Here is a 22,796-nt window from a genome sequence, read left to right as displayed (position 1 = left end):
TTAATTGAAGTGGAATGTGGATAATCTTGCAGTAAGTACTATTTAGGAAACAACAATAACTAAAAAGTGCATTTTAGATTAGTTGTTCATTTTTAACAAGACACACATACACATAGTTGGCTAAATGTAATAGATAGCCTAATGTTTGTCTCATATTCCTCAGTATTTGTGTGTCTTGTCTGTGTGTGGTGTGTAAGCCACTTTCACATGCAGTGATGATAAAGGAGGAGGAGGTTCCTGCGCTCATGTTGGAGGATGAAAACAGGAGGCTCAGTTTGTGCTCCAGCAGCTCAGGAGAGAGATGTGACGACACACGCTGTGATTTCAGGTGAGAATGAGCTGATTAAATGAGCACTGAATGCATGACACAGATATAATACATCAGCCAGATCACTAAACTAGTGTCCTGTTAGGAATTATTGCATGGTGGCTGTTGTACCAGCTATTATATTTTAGTTAAATTATGGCACAGAACGGCTCATCAACAGGACACATGCTGTATGTTTAGGAAACTTACTTTTCTGTCTGTTGTTTCAATGTCTTGTTGATTCAAAAATGTTTACAGCAGATATCTAGGATGATCTACAAATCATCAGGATGTAATTATTAATAATTATTATGATTGAATATGTAATTGCCCTTGACTTTCTGGCTCAAACCATGGTACACTGTAAAAAATGATTGTGATTTTAACAGTAAAAGACTGTAAAAATGCTACAGTAAAAACCTGTTAATTGGTTATCAGTAACTTTCCATACTATATACGGTGAATAACTGTAATTACATTTAATGTAATTTTACAGTAAAATACTGTATTATACAGTCAGTGTATAATTTACATCGAAAAAATGTAAATTGACACTCCCAGAATTCCCTGCATGACACTTCCTATTTTATGTTTTTTCATAGAAATAACTATGTTTCTTCTTAGTTTTTTTCTTATCAGTTGTGTACATTAGGGTTTTAACTTACATCTAATGTTGTTAAATGAATGTTTAAGAATTTAAGTTAAGTCTGTAAAACCTAAAATGTTGCTACCATATTTTTAACGGTGAAGTTCTGGCAACCACAGCTGCCGGTATTTTACCTTAAATGTCACAGATTTTTTTTACAGTGTAGTTTATCACATCTGTAACTGCTACTGATCTGAAGTGATTCATTCTCATCTTCATTCTGCAGGGAAGCTGTTTGGATGATCATGGCTGGACTGGAATGCAACAAATATCTGTCTCTTACCAGCGAGATGGAGCTGATTTTAACTGAAGACATCTGACACCATGAGGATGATGATGTTGAGAATGAATTTCATCATTTTGTGTCTCTCAGTCTTATTGTTTTGTACCTGTCCCATCTCAGCAGCTGATGTTCATCAGAGGTCAGTGGTACCCAGAGCAGCATCCCGCTCTGTGGCAAGGATGGATGGTGATATCATCATCGGCGCTCTGTTTTCTGTCCATCACCAACCAGCGGCAGAGAAGGTCTCAGAAAGAAAGTGCGGTGAGGTCAGGGAACAGTACGGGATCCAAAGGGTGGAAGCGATGTTTTATACACTAGATAGAATAAATGCTGATCCAAACCTTCTTCCCAACATCACTCTGGGTTGTGAGATCAGAGACTCCTGCTGGCACTCATCAGTGGCTTTGGAACAGAGTATTGAGTTCATAAGAGACTCGCTTATCTCAATCCGTGATGACAAGGACGGGCAGAAGTGGTGCGTTGAGGGAAATCCTTCTGCTCAGCCGCCAACCACCAAAAAGCCCATCGCTGGTGTGATTGGACCTGGATCCAGTTCAGTGGCCATTCAAGTTCAGAACCTGCTGCAGCTGTTCAACATCCCTCAGATCGCGTACTCCGCTACAAGCATAGATCTTAGCGATAAAACCCTCTATAAGTACTTCCTTAGGGTCGTGCCCTCTGACACTCTTCAGGCCAGAGCTCTCCTGGACATTGTTAAACGCTACAACTGGACGTATGTGTCAGCAGTTCACACTGAGGGTGAGTTATAGCTCTTTTATAGCTCTGGAGATGTAAACGAGTGCTCAAGAATCAACATGATCTCAGTTGTTTCTCCTAAAATACATAGGGAGAAAAAAAGGCACAAATGAGTCAGTTTTCGACATAGAGCTATAAAATGAATGTGCATAGCAGCTCAGATGTTAAGATCTCTTGAGAAGACACATGTGAGATCATCCTGGGATCTTTCTCAGGAGAATTAAGCAAAAATCTCCATATGCACCCCATTTAGTCTCAGTGGTGTCTAAACAGCTCCAGGTATTATTTGTGATTTTTCTTTTTTATTGGATCACCCCTTGCTTAAATCTTAAGATAACTTTCAAAAATAGCATTTTAAATATCATAAATAAGTCTGTTTGGGACAGTAAAAAGAAGTTTTCAGTACTTTGAATCTAAGTATCATTTGAATCCTCAACCAAGGTCAAAAAACTATGAATGAATGTGATGACTGCCTTTGAACAGACTTTTTAATCACCATATCATTATCAAGAGATTGATGTTGGTCTCCTATCATGGCACATTATTCTAAGTACTACCCAATCTGTGATTAAAAAGCACTCACTCAAATCATTCAATGAAACAAATATCTGTGTTATCATCTGTAGTTTTCGATTCATTCATTCATTTGTTCATTATTTTGTTCAGTCCTTAGTTTGTTCATTCGTTCAATATATATACAGAGAAATACATTCAAATCCTATTCCATATTATGTGGATGTTACACTCATGAATTGAAAGGAGCCAGTTCTTAAATTCTGAATAGGCAACTCTGCTTATTTAGCCCAATTATGGGCCATAATCTCAGCAGTAAATCAGACTAAAGGCAATCCGCAGTCTTCTTCTGGTCAGCAGAGGAACTTTGAAGACTGCAGTCTCAGGTGAGCTGGACTGAGGCAATGAGAGACTCTCTGATGCAAATGTTATTGTGTTGGATGTCGTTCCTCAGGGAACTATGGAGAGAGTGGGATGGAGGCCTTTAAGGAATTGGCATCCCAGGAAGGTCTGTGTATCGCCCATTCTGACAAGATCTACAGCAACGCTGGGGAGAAACACTTTGACCGACTGCTGAGGAAACTGCGAGAGCGTCTGCCCAAAGCTCGTGTGGTGGTGTGTTTCTGTGAGGGGATGACTGTTCGTAGTCTTCTCATGGCCATGAGACGCCTTGGTGTAGCTGGAGAATTCCTCCTCATCGGCAGGTGAATATAAGTTTCGTTTTTAATTTAATGAAATGTGACATTTCAGGGACACTGGGGACATTTAGAGGCATTAAAGCATAATCCTTGATAGTTTCATAAAGCACCAGATCTATCAGAGGGATTCTGCTTAGAAATGATCATGATTTCCTGATGCTGCATGTTTCTATTAATGAGATTAAAATGATGGATGACTGTCCCTTTAGTTTTTTTAATCAGCAGAACCCTCTCTTGTTGGTGTAAAGTATTTTATACCTCTGTCTTGACACCAAAGCAGTCTCTATGGACTGAAAAGAGGAACATCAATTGGCCAAGGCTGCTTTATTCTGGGTCAAGGAGACTGTTTTAAAGGAGGCTAATTCAAAGCCATATACTTTAGTAACTTAATGAATGACATACTAGTCACACCAGGCTGAGTTAAAGGGATAGTTCACCCCAAAATGAAAATTCTGTCATTAATTACTCACCCTCATGTCGTTCCAAACCCGTAAGACCTTCGTTCATCTTCGGAACACAAATTAAGATATTTTTGATAAAATCTAAGAGCTTTCTGACCCTGCATAGACAACAATCCAACTAAAACGTTCCCAGGCCCAGAAAGGTAGTAGGAACATCGTTACGATAGTCCATGTGACATCAGTGGATCAACCGTAATGTTATGAAGCTACGAGAATACTTTTTGTGCGCAAAGAAAACAAAAAGTATTCTCGTAGCTTCATAACATTATGGTTGAACCACTGATGTCACATGGACTATTTTAACAATGTCCTTACTACCTTTCTGGTCCTGGGAACGTTTCAGTTGCATTAAATGCAATCAACAAATCATCAAATACCATTTGTCAGTTTGATAGCTACACGCTCTGAACCAGTGGTTCGAAACAAATGATTCGCAAAGGTTCTGAAGCGTCGTGAAGCAGCGCTTCTAAAGTGTTCATCACTGTGACTAAAAATCATTTTAGGCTACTGTGGATAATTTAAAAATTTTCAAATGATGTATAAAACTGTACTGAGTTGTTATGTGTTTTAATTGTGTTATACTAACTTCATTTGATACTAGCTGTTAGATTAGACCTGTCTATAAGAGTAGAGTTTGAAAAAATGTACTTGAAAGGTTGTAACTGTAATTGAAACGTTGAAAATGGCCTTTGAATTAAAAAGTAAAATCTAAAATCTTTTGGTTTTAATTAAAATCAACTTCCAGGACATAAAAGTGCCTGAAGTTGAAGAACTTGATGTGGCATTTCTTTGCTGTAATCACTTTGAGAACACACAATGCTTGTCAGCTGCTCGTGGTAAATTGTCATCGGTGAAATATGAAGTGTCAACTAATAATAGTCAGTTTTTGGCGTGCTGCCGAGAAGATGCTGAGAGGCAGATGGTGCTGTGATACCATGACCACAGAAAGACACCTTCATTATGACCTTAAACAACACACGTTCAAGAAGAGATGGACTGGGACTCAAAAAAACAGCCTGGGATTACATCCTGCTTATTATATAGCTCAAATAAATGTTCTCATGCTCTTTTGATATGCCTGAAAAAGCAGTTTATGCATTGCAAAGTAAGCCAGTTGTGCAATATTTTACCTTGAATGTTGTAGCTAAAAGCATCAGAGAAGGTTATATCAATCTGTTGGCAGCTATCATCACATCACTTGTGCAGTAACGACGAATGTCTAACACAAAGTATGTTTTGTCTGTTCTTTAGCCTGTGCTAAAGTAGGTCAATGCACTCAAGCATCAGTGTTATTCAGGCATTGCAGGTGAGAGATTGAAAAGGAAGCTGTAGGTAATTAGGTAACTAATTAGACACGTTTCCTTCAGTGACGGCTGGGCGGACAGGGATGAGGTCGTGGAGGGCTACGAGCAGGAAGCTGTGGGCGGCATCACTATGAAGCTACAGTCGGAGGAGGTCACGTCCTTCGATGACTATTACCTGAAGTTACGGCTCAACACCAACAATAGAAACCCCTGGTTTGCTGAATTCTGGCAGCATCGTTTCCAGTGCCGCCTCCCGGGACATCCACAAGAAAACATGAATTATAAGAAGAACTGCTCAGGTACGAGGAGAGAGAGCGAGAGAGAGAGAGGCTGGATATGGGTCATTCCTAGTATGCAGTACATTTTCGTGTCCCCATCATAGAAGACCTAATATGTTAGAAAAAATATTAACTAATCCATACGAGTTAGTTTTCTTTCATTCCAAAATCACAACATAGACATGAATTTGAAAGAATTCACTACTTTGTTATACACTAACTTCTAAAATGAAAAAAAAAATAATAATAAATTTACAATGTATTAAAGGAACAGTTCATCCAAAAATGAAAATTTTGCTGAAAATGTATCCTCAGGCCATCCAAGATGTAGATGAGTTTATTTCTTCATTGATTTTGCAAAATGTAGCATTCCATCACTTGCTCACCAATGGATGATCTGCAGTGAATGGGTGCTGTCAGAATGAGAGTCCAAACAGCTGATAAAAACATCACAATAATCCACAAGTAATCCACACCACTCCAGTCCATCAGTTAATGTCCTGTGAAGCCAAAAGCTGTTTGTAAGAATCAAATCCATCATTAAGAGGTTTTTAACTTCAAACCGTTGCTTACAGCTAAAAAAAACATGTCCTCTAAAGAAAATGTTGTCTTGTCTGAATCAGGATAGAAATATGGACAAATCAAGAACCGTTTACAAGTAAAAACAGTTCAAAACAAACATGTGGGTGGATTTTGATGTGAGAGGACAACAGGAAATGCACTTTTTCACTGGAGGAAGTGTTATTATGGATTACGGACTGGTATTTTGCACTGGTACAAACATTTGTGAGTGTGAGCAATGGATTTGAAGGATTCTTTGATGTTTTGTGGCGATGCAAAAAAAAAATCTGTTTGATCAAATTACAGAGTTTAAAAGGTACGGCAGAACAGGAATGACCCATTCTGCATGCTATAGCTGTTATTTCCCAAAACAGACGAAAATAAAACACATACCTTTTCTGTGTTTTTGCTCTTTTTGTATCTTTGAAACCTTCTCTGCTGACTGAAAAGGTGATCTAGGTAAATTGACTCTTTTTATGGCACATTTCTATCTGGCTGGGTTGATATTTAACATCAGCTGAAGCACTGTTTTGAGACAACACTCAGTAAGCCGGTTGTCAAATGACATCTGACTTTATTTTCTACATTTGCAATGCCACATTTTGTTTCACAATTTTACAGAACTAGACTCATCTTAAAGTGTAATAATTACAGGGAAGCATGCCACTCACTTTATTATCTGATCTACTTTTATGGTATTTACATGTTGTTTGTCTATATTTTTTTACAGCATTGCTTTGCTATATCTTTTTTACTTGTGTTTTTATTAGTTTTAGTCATATGTCAAATGACTATATTGCAAAATGTTTGTTTCAACTCTTTGCAACGTGAAAATAAAGGCTAAATGAAAACTGTTACAAATAATCAAACAGAGAAATAGTCATAGTCTGCTGTTTTGTTATTATTTCTTTGTCTAGAACTCCAAGACGGTAAGTGAATATTTTTCTGAAGAGCTAACGTGGAGACCCTTCACTTCAGCAATATAGATAGAGGTCGACTGATATAATACAACCATATGATTTAAAAATAAATTATGTTCTGTGATTCTGTGTTTTTAAAAAATGTGTCTATATTTTCAGATCACTAGTAAATGTTATTGGATGAGAGAGTTTACTATTGTCAATAAGGTCATAAAGCAGCACCGAATATCGGTTGACCTCTAATATATGAAGTTATTGGGATGTTTTTTCCCCCATAAAGAAATGAGCATTTATAAGGGCACTTCGGTTTGAACTTTATATCCCAATAACAGCTAGATTTATCATGCCAGTTGGCTTGGCTGCATGTTCCGGTGGGGAACTCTTTTAAGCTCCAAACATTTTTAGTTGCTTATGCTAATAGGAATCAGAGCTTTGAGAGAGAGAAGAAATTAAGAGGTCACGCTTCTTATTTCTATAGATTTGGCTCCACTTACAACATGCATCTGCTAAACACACAACTGGAGAAATAAAAGATTGTATCGATGTCATACTGTGACTATATGGTAAAAAAAATGTTTTGGTGTTCACTATTTTTAACAAAAATAATAGTGACCAGACACATTATCATCCGGCGCCGTAGTGTAAATAGGGTAAACAAGGTCATAGTAAATTATATGGTGACCTTTTATTTCTTTACTCATTAAAAATCAAATATTTTAAAACCTAAAATCAATTGATTAAGCTAGACAGCACATTGTTCCTCTATTTTTTGTTCTTAAAAAAAATTCATCTGATTATTGGGATGATTTTGATTCATTTTTGATGAGATGATATTTGGGTTGAGATATTATAGCACAGTATCATATCCTTACTGAAGCCTCCAGTCCTAATTATTTAACTTTGCATGTAAACAAAACTTTGACATACCAAATAAAATGATCTAATAGAGAGCCAGGGGGGTTATCCTCACAATCTGCCTCTATTATTAATAAGATGTATTTAATGTTTTAGTTTTTCTCAAAGTGTCACTGTTTTATTTTGGGATCGGCCAGCGAAGCATGCCTAGATTTGAGCTTTTGCCCGTTGCTTGCTGCAATGCACTTTAATTTACAGATATAAGGTGAGAGCCATGTTACGATGAGCATTTTCTTTGAATATGTGTTTTTTTTTTGTTTGTTTTTTAATACACCATATTTATCAGCTATGGTGCCTGATATTGCTTCCTGCTGGCTTGTTACAGATCACCAGATAATGAGCCAATAGGGTGTCCTTTGACATTGCCCATTCCTTTGAATTAATACAACGATCTTTTTTTTTTTTCTTCAATTGTCAGCCACATTTACTTTGATTCATGAGGGAGACGGGCAAGAATGAGAACACGGATGAATAATTAATTTCCTTGCTCAATTAATAATAATGTCACCATCATGTCCATTACTAATTAAATGCTGAGTTGGGTTACATAAATGGTTTGCTTCGCCATGGCAACTGCATTTTGTTTGATCTTCTCTTTTAATGCTGCTGTCTTTTGATTCACTGTCCAATGCAAAAAAATAATAAATAAATAAAAATAGAACTTACTGTCATGTCGCCTGTGGCTTAGGAATAATGATGTCTTTGGACACCCTATCGTTCCCTTTAAAGTGCTCAAAAATGACTATAAAATGGGGATCGGAAATATCATGGCTGAACTTGTTACAGTGGGGATTTTCATTGTGATTTTCATTTCAGTAAAAGCCTTTTAGCTGCAAAATGTGGAATTTTTCAGAATTTGCTGGTATTGCTGAATGATTTGCTGCAGTCAACATGAAATCGATATTGACCCTGTTTACTTTCTTAATGCACTTTTCTTTATTTACTGTCAGTTATGTCTTCATTGCTTACATGAAAAGACTAACATCACTTGGTTGGGGATAATGTCAACCAGTAGTCAAATAGCTGATTAGATCTATAAGGATGTAAAATGGGTTGCAAATGTTGTTTCATGTTGACTAAAACACTCATTGAGTGCATTGCTTTGATGTTCTAATAATTGCTTTTTGGTTTGCTGATTCTCACAGGTTATGAAAGCCTGGAGGACAACTATGTCCAGGACAGTAAGATGGGCTTCGTCATTAATGCCATCTATGCCATGGCTCACGGTCTTCATGATATGCATGAGCACTTGTGTCCGGGTCACGTGGGACTGTGTGACGCCATGGACCCCATTGATGGCAGCAACCTGCTGGACTTTCTCCTCAAGACCTCGTTTACTGGTGTGTCTGGAGAAGATGTGTGGTTTGATGAAAACGGGGACTCGCCTGGCAGGTCAGTCTTACTTACTGCCCTACATAAAGCTACGTTTTATGCACTAATTGAATAACACAAAAATAGCCATTAATTAATTTTTAAACCACCGTGGAGCATGCATCCAATAAGTCCAATGGCCTGGCTTCGGCAAACACTCACTTTTTTCCCCCATAAATCTGTGTTTTGGTAACAATATTCATCATTTTTCATTAGTAAAGTACATTTATTCCAAAGAAAATTTGAATCAACACAGGAAGACTTACATGCTGAAGTTTAATACTTAGGTTTAGGGGTTTGTTTAAATTGCTGACCCTAACTAGAAGCAATAATAATAGTTATGCTTGCCCTAGATAACAGATATCAGAAAACTCCTTGTATTGTAGATGAGTTACTATCTCTCTCTTTTTTGAAGGTATGACATTATGAACCTGCAGTATGTAGAGCCTGGAGTCTATGACTATATAAACGTCGGCTCGTGGCATAAAGGCGTTTTAAGTATTGATGATTATATGATCCAGATGAACCGTAGTGAGATGGTCCGATCTGTTTGCAGTGAGCCCTGCTCCAAAGGAGAGATCAAGGTGAGTTTGTATATTTATTAGCAAAAACTCTCATATAAAAGAGTTGCCTTTATTTCCATTGCATCCGTTTCTTCTTAAGATACAAATAAAAGAAAATGTGTTCCTGTGTCCTCACAGGTGATCAGGAAAGGGGAGGTGAGCTGCTGTTGGATCTGTACGGCCTGTAAAGACAATGAATATGTGCAGGATGAGTTCACCTGCAAAGCCTGTGAGCTGGGATGGTGGCCGGACAAAGAGCTGCAAGGTACTTCATTTGCAGCAGTCAACATCTGCAGTAGTCATTTTTGTTAAACTTCAGACCCAGACTTTAAAACTGACAAAACGGTACATTTGAATTGTTGTAGCTGAAAGTATTACGCTCTTTTTAGTAGCTGAAAGCATTGTCATATTAGCTGAAATATTCAATTAAAAAAAATAACTATGAAAAAGTGTAGTCGGTTTTAATTTCAAATATCAACTGTTGCAGATGTTTCTCCTAAAATTCCTCAGGAAAAATAACAACAAATACAAATGAGACTATACTTGATATAAAGTCAAAGTATAGACCTAAAAAATGAATGTGCATAGTATTGCTCAGGAAATGTAAATTATTTGAAGTGAAATGTTTGATATCGTACTGAAATCTTGCATTTTGGATGGCTTTGATATTTTGGTTTCTTGTTGAGCTTGAGATCTCTTCTGAAGCTCTAGAGGAGACATGATATTACTAGAGTCAGCTGAAAAATGAAGCAAAATCTCTTTGATTTCATAGTTGTCTAGAGGAAACAATGGACAAACTAAAGGGAAAGTATGTGGCATAATTAACCTTGGTCTACAACCTTAAACAACCCAGTGTTACCATTTGTGCCAGACAAGAATGACACCTCAAATTGTGCTGCTTGTCGAGGAGAGGTGTGATATTATTTTTTTAAGCAATAAGACTTGCTATTTTTATATGACGATAAAATTACGGTGGTGACTTTTGCACAAACTTTTTTCTTCAGAAAATGTTCAAATGTTGTTAATGATTTTCCTTCATGGTACTGTTGCCCAAAGTTTGATTCACTTTAATTGGTTTCAATTTAAATTGAGTTAAATTTGAAAACTGAGTTTTGAATTCAAAGGAAAAAGTATGTGTCTGAATCAAAGCATCATAGATGCGTCATCAAACATCCATGCAGAACCCCATTCTCCAAGCCTTAGATTACTGATTTGGCCTTTTAAAAGACCTTCACTGTCCTATTTTCAAAAGGTTTCCCATGACACCTGAAGGCCATTTATCATTTTTACAGATTGCTTGCGCTGTACAACTTATCGCCTGTGACAGCCCTACTTCACTACCTACTTCTCTGGCCTATTTTCATACACTATGATGGTCAATGTCAATGCAGCAGCCTAGAGTGTCCTAGCAGTGTATTTTTCATCAGTTCACTATAGTATAGCTCCATTCTATGCTACTGGCGTAATGCAAAGATTCACCGTAGCTCAAGAATAACCCATGTGCATGGAACAAATACAGATTTTATTTGTGATTCATGTATTTCTAGATACAAATTGTTGTCTTTAAGCTCTCCTTGAGTTTTGTCATTGGTAAAAGTGTCTGGCTCTCATGAAAACTGGTGTTGGTAATGAGGAAGCATTCATTTCCTCTCTCCTGCTGCAGTCTCTCAAGTCTCCTTTGGCTTGGTTCTTTCTTACGGCCGGTCCCTTAGTGGAAGGGCTGTTTATTTTTAGGTGAGCTGGAAACCTACTTTAGCACTTGGTGCATAAGCGAGCTGGTCACACTCAGATGGCCAGTCCTACAAAGACGCGCAGCAATGCGAAGTGTATGCTTTTGCCATTTTTAATTCATATTCAACAATGCATGCTTTGATCTCAACCCCCTGTTGACCTCTTAGAGTGTTTGCTTATTGGTGGAAGTATAAATTCGTAATGTCTCACATCCTATGAATATAGACATATGAGTCCACAGTAAAATGGGAAAAATCTATGCAGGTGTGTTTTGAATATTTCTGGACTGTTGCTAGATGGTTGCGAGAGCTTTGCTAGATTGGCCAAATTCAAGAGAACCAAAGCACAAATTTTAAGAGTGGTTTCCAGGGCTTAATAAGAGGTTCAGAGGTGTTTTAGCATGTTGTGCAGTTGCCAGGTTGTTCATAGTATTTGCTAGGTGGTTACTTACTGACCCAAATCAAGAGAACCAACTCTGAATTTTTATGGCTGGTTGCCAAGACATTGTTTGTGGTTGCTGAAGTGTTCTGAGTGTTTTTGTGTGTTGCTATGTGATTGCTAGGGTGTTCAGAATTCACAAGGGTTACTTACTGTCCCATGTGTGTAAAAATAAATAAATAAAAAAATCATTGCCAGGGCATTGCTATACATTTGGTGGGTTTTGGTGCATTCTTATGCAGTTGCTAAGGAGTTGCTTGGTAGTTGCTTTCTAGTCCAAATCAATAGAACTCATCCCAGATTTGGTTTGGGGACTGGTTGCCAAGATGTTGCTTTGTGGTTTTCAAAGCATTTCGAATATTTTTGTGTGTTGCTATGCGGTTTCTAAGGTGTTTAAATTGGTTACTTACGTTTTACCATGTAAAAAAAAAATTTTTGTGGGTTGTTCCCAACGTGTTACTATGCAGTTGCTCTAGGTGCTCTGAGTGGGTTTTGGTGCATTGCTATGTGGTTGCTAGGGTGTTCAAAGTGGTTGCTCATTGTTCCATGTAAAAAAAAAATTTTTAAAAGTTGTTGCCAGGGCATCACAATATTTTTAAGGACAGAGGCCAGGATGTTGCTATGTGGTTGCTAAAGTATTTTGAGTGTTTTTGTACATTGCTATGAGGGTTTGGGGGGGTGCTAGGTGGTTACTTACTGGTTAAAGTTAAAAATAAAAAAAAAAGATAACAATCCCAAGTTTTGTGGGTTGTTGCCAGGGTGTTGCTATGCGGTTTTTCTTAGTGCTCTGCATGGATTTTGGTGCGTTGCTATGTGGCTGCTAGGGTGTTAAAAGTGGTTACTTAATGTCCATTGTAATAAAAAAATGGGTCCAGAGCATTACTATGAGTTTCTAAATAGCTGCTAGGGTGTTGGTTACTTAACGGTCCAAATCAACAGAACTCCTCCTGAAGTTTTGTGGGTTGTTGCCAGGATGTTGATATGTAGTTTCTAAAGTATTTTGAGTGTTTTGTGCATTGTTATGTGGTTAGGGTGTTGCTTGGTGTGGTTACTTAAAAAACAACCCCAAGTTTTGTGGGTTGTTCCCAGGGTGTTGCTATGCGGTTGCTCTAAGTATTCTGAGTGTGTTGCTGTGCAGCTGATAGGGTGCTCAATAATCAAATGAAAAATGGTGTGTCTGATTGGTCCAGACGCTACAGTTACTTACTGTGCCGTTTAAAAAAGAAAAATTTAAAAATTGAGTCATTGCCAGGGCTTTGCTATGCAGTTGTTCTGAGTGGATTTTGGCGTGTTTAAAGGGTGTTTAAAGTAGTTAGTAGGGTATTGATAGGTAAGTTTTGCCTCTTTGTCGCCATCTCTGTTTGAAACCTGCAATTGCAGTTATTTGCTGAAATATTTTCTTTACGTGGGTTGTGCATCGGAACGGCTCCTCAGCACGGATGAATCTAATGTTTTGAGCTAGGTTTATGTGTGGGCTGTCAGTCAACGCACCAGTGAGGATATTCACTGTACTTCAGAATTATACTACGTCTTGGAAGTACATCCAAAATAATACGTTTCACCGGAAAATCTCATCTGAACAAGTAACATGTCTGCCAGTTTTGTTCTGACCAACCTAAAAAAAAAAAAAAGTTTCACAATAAATTGCGCTACCAATGGTGATTAAATCTAACTATCACAAAGTAAGCTCAGATCACGTCAAACCGTGCAAATTATCATTATTGTTATACTTTGATTTCAAATTGTTAATGTTAACATCAACACATGATTTTTGAATTTCTGTACAGTAATCTGTAATTGTCATACCATTCGAATGTCATCGAAAGAAATTGTTCTTTTAACCTCAAAAAAGCAATTTAATGTTCCTTAGAACTCGTTCTCTTTGAAATACAAATCTTTTGTAAGTACAGTGTAATCCCACATATCTGTAATCAGATCATTCAGATGCACATTTAAAATTATAATCTAATTTCAGTCACTTACATGTGTTTCAGTACCATCATGCACCGTTTAAAACTCTATTCTCAAAATGACAAGTTGTTGTAAGAAAAGGCTACAAATGATCCGCCACCTGCAGCATCCACACACACAATAGAGCCTACTAGCCGGGACTCCTTCTTTGTGAATATACAGATGTGACGTAATGACGCAAAGCGAACGACCTGAACCACTCAAATTAGAAAACATTATTACGAGCTTACCGTTGTGAATCAGACTAAGGTAAGGAGATAGTTTTGAACACTGATTGATTATGTACTTGTTTTGTAATTTATTTTGGATATTTGTTAACCAAAAAAAGTTATGTAATGCAGCTTTAACAAACAAAAACATCCCCAAATTTTTTGGAGTTGTTTCAAGGGAGTTGCTATGCAGTTGCTAAGAATGTTCTGAGTGGGTTTTGGTGCATTGCTTTGCCATTTCTAGGGTGGTTGCTAGGGCATTGCTATGTGGTTGCTTACTGGCCCAAGTCAGAAGAGTCCCTTTGATATTCTGATCTGTAGTTTTGGGTTTATTGTCTACCAGATAAAAAGTCTGAAGCTTAGAAAATTATTTGCACACCATTATTAGCATAGTATAAGCAATAATAATAGGGATGTTTGCCTTAGCAAACACTACTATTAATAATTTAATGCATTGTGTTCATAGTCTCACATAAGATCTAATCATTTTGTCTTCTCTCTTCAGTCTGTGAGCCCCTTCCCCTGCGCTACCTGGAGTGGAGTCATCCTGAATCCATCGCGGCTGTCGCCTTTTCATGTCTGGGCATCCTAGTGACCAGTTTCGTCACCTTCATCTTCATACTGTACCGAGACACGCCAGTCGTCAAGTCCTCCAGTCGTGAACTTTGCTACATCATCCTGGCTGGCATCTTCCTGGGTTACATCTGCCCCTTCACTCTCATCGCCCGTCCCACCATAGCCTCGTGTTACCTGCAGCGCCTCCTCGTGGGCCTCTCAGCCTCAATGTGCTACTCAGCTCTCGTCACCAAGACCAACCGCATCGCTCGCATTCTGGCCGGCAGCAAGAAGAAAATATGCACGCGCAAACCACGCTTCATGAGCGCCTGGGCGCAAGTGGTGATCACATCCATCCTGGTCAGTGTGCAACTGACTTTAGAGGTCACATTGATCATCTTGGAGCCTCCGGAGCCCATAAAGTCCTACCCGAGTATTCGAGAAGTTTTCCTAATATGCAACACCAGCAATTTGGGCATGGTTGCGCCATTGGGCTACAACGGCCTGCTCATTCTCAGCTGCACCTATTATGCGTTTAAAACTCGCAACGTCCCTGCCAACTTCAACGAGGCCAAGTACATCGCCTTCACCATGTACACCACCTGTATTATCTGGTTGGCCTTTGTGCCGATCTACTTTGGCTCCAACTACAAGATCATCACCACGTCGTTCTCTGTGAGCCTCAGCGTGACGGTGGCTCTCGGGTGCATGTTCACTCCAAAAATGTACATAATTATCGCCAAGCCCGAGAGGAACGTACGCAGCGCGTTCACCACCTCCGATGTGGTGCGCATGCACGTGGGCGACGGAAAAATTGCTTGCAGGAGCAACAGCCTGCTAAACATGTTCAAACGCAAGAAGAACGCGTCTGGAAATGCCAAGTAAGTAGCTCAGCGGCGTTAGTGCAGTCTCTCTCCGTCCTGTTGCGTTAGAGCCCATGGGTCCAGTCCTGTTATTCCAGCTTCTCTCCAGATCTTAAGATCATGCCATTTTCAGGAGCTTCTTCAATTAACGGCTCTCTCAGACATCTTGTGATTTGCAGGTCAACTACAATTAAAACCTGCACACCCAGGGGCGTCTGAGCAGCACGGCTGGGGGAGACTGAGAGACTATAGTAGCTTTAGATGTATGTAATGGCAAAGAGCAAGAATTATTATTGTCCCACTACCAGTTATTGAGTTGCTGGGCAGTATGATGGTGTATATTAGATAATGGTAGAAATTTGTCAGCTGGAAGAGATTTTTATACCACAGCCACAATAGATATATTTGTGGTATTTACACATGAAACATAGAGTAATGCAAAAATAGAGAGAAGGACTTGTTCCAAACAAGGCCAAAATCTTTGGGTCTAGTTGTTTTACGGTTGTGACTTGTTGCATAAGTATATCACTGTTTTGCAATGCCTGTGGTCAGAGATGCAACTATTTGTTTTATAATATAAGTCTTTTGTTTTAATAATGTGAAGCTGTTTCTGCAGTGATGCCAGACTAATTCATTTGTTAGTCTAAATCATTTCCAGATAAAATGTGAAAATTAGATAAAAATGTCTAATTATTTGTGATGTATATTGTGGTATAAAGTGTGGTCCAAACATTTGAGAGCACTAGAAAAATTCTTCTATTTAGCTATGTTTTAATGTAATATTTTATATTTAAATATTTTAATATATTATATTATAATGTTTAAATATTATATTATGCAATTGGGATTACTGATTATGGATGGTTATTTAAAATAAATATTTTTGAAAATTATATTACTAACAATTTTTGAGTGAAAAGTTTATTTGAATTTTTACACAAATTCAGAATTTTTTACCATTTAGTTTTTCTGTTTGCTTTAATGACAGCAGCACTGGAGCTGAAATGAACAAAACCTGATGATCATGATCTCCGGCATGATTTGAGATGTTCCAAAAAACATCTTTAGCTCAATTTGGAAGTAAATCTGACCATCGTTACAAAGAGTCACATGAGCAGTGACACTCATTTACTCAAAATACTTTTGATTAGTCTAGTCTAGAAATAGTACAGGATCTGAATTTTTTCTCAATGAATTGTTTATTACCAAGTTTATGTGAAAAATTCTACATTTTCAAGTTGGCCTTAGACTTTTGGACCTCATTTTAAACTGTCACTTTGATACACAATTGCTTACAGTGTACTGTGATTAAGATTTTGGCAATATTAGATTACCGCCCAACTCTATTGAGCTGTAAAAACAATTGTTTTTAAGCATAAACTAAATATCTGAATAGTAATATTCAGCATATTTTTGCATAATTTTTTACACGAACCAGAAATGTTGTTCTTGTGTTCACCTTTCTCGGTTCCTGTGAAATAACAGTCGTCTTTATTTTGTTCATAGTTCTAATGGAAAGTCTGTGTCATGGTCTGAACCAGGTTCAAGACATCCTCCGAAAGGGGAACACATGTGGCACAGACTGTCTGTACATGTGAAGAGGCAGGAAGCCGGATCCAATCAGACGGCTGTCATCAAACCCCTAACTAATACCTACAATAGCCCAGGCATGGAGTTTTCCGATTTAAGCACCAAGACTCTGTACAATGTAGCTGAGGAGGATGAGGGCGACCCGATCAGATACAATCCCTCGGGCAGCCCTCCTCTGATGGCTCTCAGGCAGTCGCCTGTCAGCAAGCCTATGAAGGAGGCGGGCGCCGATATGTTGTTTTACACTCCCGAGCAATACGTGCCACGAAAAAACAGTGTTCTCCCTCAACATGGTATTGCAGATCAAGAGGTGCTCGAGTTCAATTCAAACATGCCCGATCTGGATGAGATCATAAGCCTGCCTGAGCCGGGCGACGAGGTGATTTTGCCATTTCAACCCCACATATTGCACCCGCATCCGATTTTGCCTATGCAACTGGGCGCGTACACGGACGAACCTTTCTCCCCTTTGGAGGAGGTTGAAAACGAGCAGTTCGGGCTTCTTCACGGCTACATGTATGACAATGCGCAGATCCACGATGAGGAGGAGTTGGTGCAGATTAAAATGGCAATGGAGGACTCTATGGCCCTCATGCCACCTTCTCCGTTTCGTGATTCTCTCGGCTCAGGCAGCCCCGTTCCCAACTCCCCCGTGTCCGAGTCCATCTTATGCACGCCTCCGAGCGTCACATACGCATCCGTCATTCTCAGAGACTATAAGCAAAGCTCCTCGACCCTTTGAAATTTATTTTAGGAGATTGTGTCAACTCTAGCTTTGTGAAATAATAGCTACGGTACTAGTTTGTGCAATAATGTGACTGTAAGTCGCCTGCACTAGAGAGCTTTATTATTATATATGGTTGATTTAAAGAGAGAGTATGGAAGTGATTGTATGTTGACCAGGGTCCAAAATTAAGACTTGCCAAGTACGAATTGCACATAAAATTTTGCCAGTATGCCTTTCACTGTTTCACATAGATATGGAGAAGCTTGTGTACCATCTACTTATTTGAAATGAGCCAGTGTTATTTTAATATTATAGTTTTTATTCAAAATAAATAGTTTTTATATTTTGTTTTAATTTTAATTTTAGTTAAAGGTTTAGTAATTTTGTTGTGTTTTTGTCATTTTTATTATTTTTTTTTCTTTAAATATATCCTGTATGGTTTATATTAATTTCTATTTCGGTTATTTTAGTGTGTGTGTTTTTTTTATGGTTTTACTTTTAGTTAATGATAATAACCCAGAAATTAACAATTAAACTGTTTAATGGCTGGTAAATTCACCTGCAATTGGCAGGTGTGGCAAAAAAAGTTAATTGATGTACTATTATAGTTTTAATTAATATTTTGAATTCATTTTCATTTTCATTTTAGTTTAATTTTGTGTTTTTGTCATTTTTATTAGTTGTTTTTTTTCTCTCTTTTTTTCTTTAATTGTCTATATAGCTTTTATTGATTTTTATTTTCATTTTAGTTAATTTAGTAAGTCAAACTAAATGAAAATTTGATGTTGTCTTGACAACCAGCTGAAATAAAATAAGTTTAAGTTTAAAAAAAAAAAAAGTTTATTACATTCGACTATCATTTATTTATTTATTTATTTATTTATTTATTTAATGTTTCTTAATGTTTTTAGTTTTAGTTAACAATAAAGCAAAATACAGTTTAACGTCCTGTAATTTTTCTCAATTCACCCACAATTGGCAGGTGTGGCAAAAAAGTTAATTTTGGACCTTAATGTCAGTGCTGGATTGAGTAAAAGCAGGAACCAAACGTGTAGGTGCTCTTGATTTGTGTCACTATATCTTGCTTTAGTATGGCAGCAGTAGTTGACATGAAACCAACACCAGTCATTGTGATGCTGTATATTCTGAGCCGTTTATGTTTTTCATAATAGATCGAATCATCTAAAGGACTAGCAGAAAATAACCACTGTAGCAGAAAATGAAGATTTAGGAATTCAGACAATGTGCAGCAACTCTATCAGTGACAATTTAACGTGTTTAAGGTATTTTATACAATCATGACTTTTATAAACTACATTTTAAACTGAGTCTATATTAAATAAACATGATCATCAAACAGTTTTAAGTCTACATTACAGCATTAAATCACGCAGCATATGTATGCAGTAAACTACAGCAAGTGTAGATAACAAATGCCTAGTAAATTTATTAGCAAAATGTAGCAAACAATCCGTAGTTTTTAAGTGCCAATGTCAAAACCACTGTATTTTTTCATGGTGTATTGTTTTTAATGTACTTTTTGTATAGTTTGTGTGTTTAAAGTACAATAGGAAGTGTATATATTATTTTTCTTCTATTTATGTGATTGTTATGTTTTTAATAATAAAGAAAATGTAAATATATATCATATATCTCTAGATTTAGATGGTCATAACATAAAGCTAGAGTTTGTATTAATACATTGACTTTTCCATTAGAAATTATTACCTGAATTTGGTAGCTTATCTTACTTGTTGGTTAAATGTTTTCATATCAGCTCCAAATACTTATATGCTTCATATAGTCAGTGTGTTAATGAAGATTCAAGATCCCCTAATGCTCAGCAGGGCCACCGACGACAGTTTCACCAGAATGTACCACGAGTCCTCATATGAAGACAGTTATATACTCTTGTTATGACCATTTAAATCCTATATGACATGACGGTTACTAAATTATAATGGAATTTTAAGCAGTTATAGAAGATTGTATTCAGGTAACTTTTGAGATATTATCTGAAATGATTATGCTGTAAGTTTTCTTTTTTTTTTTGCAGTGCAATATGTGTAGTCTGCATACTGTAGTCTATACTTCAGCTTTAAGAAAACATTTGTGCTATTATATTTTTTAAAACAATCATTTATTGCATACTGTATGAGCCTAGAAGTAGCTATCTTAAGATAAAACTACATGTTTCTACAGATGACATTTAGTTCTGCTGTATTTTGTCAGGAGCTGTTTAGCTTATTTTAGGTGAGCATGTTTTATTAGGTTTATGATAAATACTGTATATTTTGTAAATAAGCTCTCAGGGTTGTTGCTGCAGTGTTTAGTTAATAATTTCCCAAAATGTGACCAGTTATTGCTTTCATATGACCATGTTAAAGAACCGTCTTCAACACCTGTGTGTCTCACTGTCACTTTATGCACGCTTTGCACTTGAAACACTCAAACTTTGACCTTTGATTTAACTTGTAAATTCTATGTTTTACTGTTTTTAGTGCTGGAAACGGTCTGTGTTGTTGGTAGCATGGTTGGAAAACAGGACAGGGATTTAACCGGCAGAATAAATGAGAACTAGGTCATTTACTGCAGATGCGATTTGTTATCGCTATCCAGGAAAATGTCAGGAGACTCAGAATTAGGATTCACTGAACATTTATTTAAAGTTTTGGTGATTGGAGACCATAAAGTTGGGAAAACCAGCTTTGTTAAACGATTTGTGAAAAATCAATTCTACGAGGAGTTGAAAACGACTATAGGTGTGGATTTTTCTATGAAGGTGATAGACTGGGACAGTCACACGCGGGTGCGATTTCAGCTGTGGGATATAGCAGGTAAGTCTTTGTTTAAAGGGGTCATATGATGTTGCTAAAAAGAACATTATTTTGTGTATTTGGTGTAATGAAATGTGTTTATGCGGTTTAAGGTTAAAAAAACACATTATTTTCCTCATAGCAACAATACTACAGCTAGAATAAAAGTTATGCCTTCTTTCTTTGCGTGAACATTTCGGCGGTGTTATGCAAATCTTCGCACATCGTGACGTAGACATGTGGGGTGTGTTAGAACGAGCCGTTTTAGGTAGGCGTGGTTGACTCTTAACTTTTATAAAGAATATCTCTTTGGATTTGAGACTTTAGTCTTTGCAACTTTACAGATCTTCTTTATGCACCAAGAGCTTGTAACACTTCAAAGAGAAAGGAAAAATTGAAATCGCATCATATGACCCCTTTAAACTTGTAATTAGTATTGTAGAACAATGTTGGTTATTTTGATGGGTCATAATAGATTAGCAGTGCATAAAACTCTAATTATGTTGATGTACATATATATGTACTATGCTGAGAAAATGGTATCATGAACAAAATATGAAAGTTAGATACAGAAATGTGTCTAACTTTGACAAAAATTGTTGTTTTTTAGTTACGGTCCTCATCAGGGTAATTATTAACCATTTAGTGGCACAGTTTCACTTTCAGATTCATATATAGTGACTATAAATCTCCAGGCAAGAAAAACATGTCATATGAATCTGAAATGCCTGTAAACTGATCAGTTTGTGTTTCTCAATTAAACTGGAGAGTTAGGACCATAATCTTAAAGGCTAATTTGGTGCTTTATGATTAAAAGTGGGGTTTTTTCTTCTCTTGTTTATTTAGGTCAAGAGCGTGTAAGAGGACTGAACCGTGTGTACTTCAAGGGATCCAGTGGTGCGTTTGTTGTGTATGACGTGACAAACAGGTCAACATTGGATGGAGCTCTGAACTGGAAACATGAACTTGATGGTCAAGTAATGCTGAAAAACGGCTGTCCGATCCCTGCTGTTTTACTGGCCAATAAATGTGATGAGACTAAAGTGTGGAATGCCTCTCTTCTGGAGAAACTCTGCCAGGAGAAGGGCTTCATTGGATGGTTTCAGACATCAGCGAAGGTGACTGGATTATTATCATGCTTTTCCTTATTTAGACCCATTCTGGATAAGAAACAGGGTTTTTTCAACCCAACCAGTGTCCTCCCTCCATGTTTATGTATTAATTACATACTTAATATCAACTTAATTTGTATTTTTTTAAACTTTTTTTTTTTTTTTTACTTTTATGTAAACATTAAACATGTTTTAATACTTTTGAAATAAGTCTCTTCTGCTCACCAAGGCTGCATTTATTTGATCAAAATTACAGTAGAATAGTAATATTGTGAAATATTATTACAATTGAAAAGAATTGGTTTCTATTTGAATATATTTTAAAATGTAATTTATTTCTGTGATCAAAGCTGAGTTTTCAGCATCACTACTCCAGTCTCCAGTGACACATGATCTTTCAGAAATCATTCTAATGTGCTGATTTACTGCTGAAGAAAGTTACTTATTTCTTATTATTTCTTATTATCATCATTGTTGAAAACACTTGTGCTGCTTTACCTGTTTGTGGAAACTGTGATACATTTTTTCCCCCCGGATTCTTTGATGAACTGAACGTACAAAAGAACAACATTTATTTGAAATAGAAATCTTTTGTTACAATATAAATGTCTTTACTGTCACTTTTGTTTATGTTTAGCTACAGTATATTGTTTATAATATTGCCTTTACTATTATAAAATGTATAGTAATGTCACTCCTACTATTCCACTTCTGTTTCGTTACTAGATTTAAACTGATGTAGCTAGATTTAATGGAGATTTGCTGTTGTGTTTGTGCTTTAGGAGAATATCAATGTGGATGAAGCTGCTAAATTCCTTGTGAAGCACATTCTCCAAAACAATGAGGAATCAGAGAAAGAAGAAGAGCAGAACATGCAGCTCAACCTGCAACAGCAGTCAAAGAGCAACTCTACCTGCTGCTGATTCACAATCCCTATGAGACAGCTTGAAGTTGAGTCTATATAACTGTGCAGAACTCTAGTATATTACTTGTTTCTATACAGCATATCATTTTGCAGTTAGTATTTTTTATATATTTTATTGTCAATGATTAATAAACATTTTGGGGGCCATGAACGAGTACCATGCTGAATGAGTTTCATGCTGAGTATCTAATAAATACCTCTGTGGCAATGTGTCTCATTTCCCCTGCTAATTTGCTACATGCTCACGGGTTATTAAATACATCAGCATGGAAGGAGACTAACC

At 37.1% G+C, this 22,796-nt stretch overlaps 2 protein-coding genes across 6 annotated transcripts; both read left to right on the top strand.

Moving 5' to 3' along the window:
• Positions 1 to 233: 233 nt before the first annotated feature.
• Positions 234 to 17,952, top strand: grm1b (glutamate receptor, metabotropic 1b). 5 transcript variants are annotated; one of them, XM_016545387.1, is made up of 11 exons: positions 234 to 328; positions 1,180 to 1,995; positions 2,960 to 3,209; positions 5,032 to 5,267; positions 6,258 to 6,266; positions 6,725 to 6,736; positions 8,788 to 9,034; positions 9,429 to 9,597; positions 9,715 to 9,841; positions 14,431 to 15,361; positions 16,850 to 17,952. In XM_016545387.1, exons 2-11 carry the CDS (start codon positions 1,278 to 1,280, stop codon positions 17,673 to 17,675), a joined length of 3,525 nt encoding a protein of 1,174 aa, XP_016400873.1. In that variant the 5' UTR covers positions 234 to 328; positions 1,180 to 1,277; the 3' UTR covers positions 17,676 to 17,952. The 5 variants fall into 5 exon arrangements, with proteins under 5 accessions (XP_016400873.1, XP_016400897.1, XP_016400878.1 ...); XM_016545411.1 differs by having other exon boundaries at positions 16,885 to 17,052; XM_016545392.1 differs by lacking the exon at positions 6,725 to 6,736.
• Positions 17,953 to 20,283: 2,331 nt separating this feature from the next.
• Positions 20,284 to 22,511, top strand: LOC107734098 (ras-related protein Rab-32-like). The gene is made up of 3 exons (XM_016545955.1): positions 20,284 to 20,497; positions 21,323 to 21,594; positions 22,371 to 22,511. Exons 1-3 carry the CDS (start codon positions 20,284 to 20,286, stop codon positions 22,509 to 22,511), a joined length of 627 nt encoding a protein of 208 aa, XP_016401441.1.
• The last annotated feature ends 285 nt before the right edge of the window (positions 22,512 to 22,796 follow it).

Source organism: Sinocyclocheilus rhinocerous, unplaced genomic scaffold (assembly GCF_001515625.1).
Source record: "Sinocyclocheilus rhinocerous isolate Xijiao unplaced genomic scaffold, SAMN03320098_v1.1 scaffold853, whole genome shotgun sequence".
Lineage (NCBI taxonomy): Eukaryota > Metazoa > Chordata > Actinopteri > Cypriniformes > Cyprinidae > Sinocyclocheilus > Sinocyclocheilus rhinocerous.
This window is presented reverse-complemented; position numbering and strand designations above follow the sequence as displayed.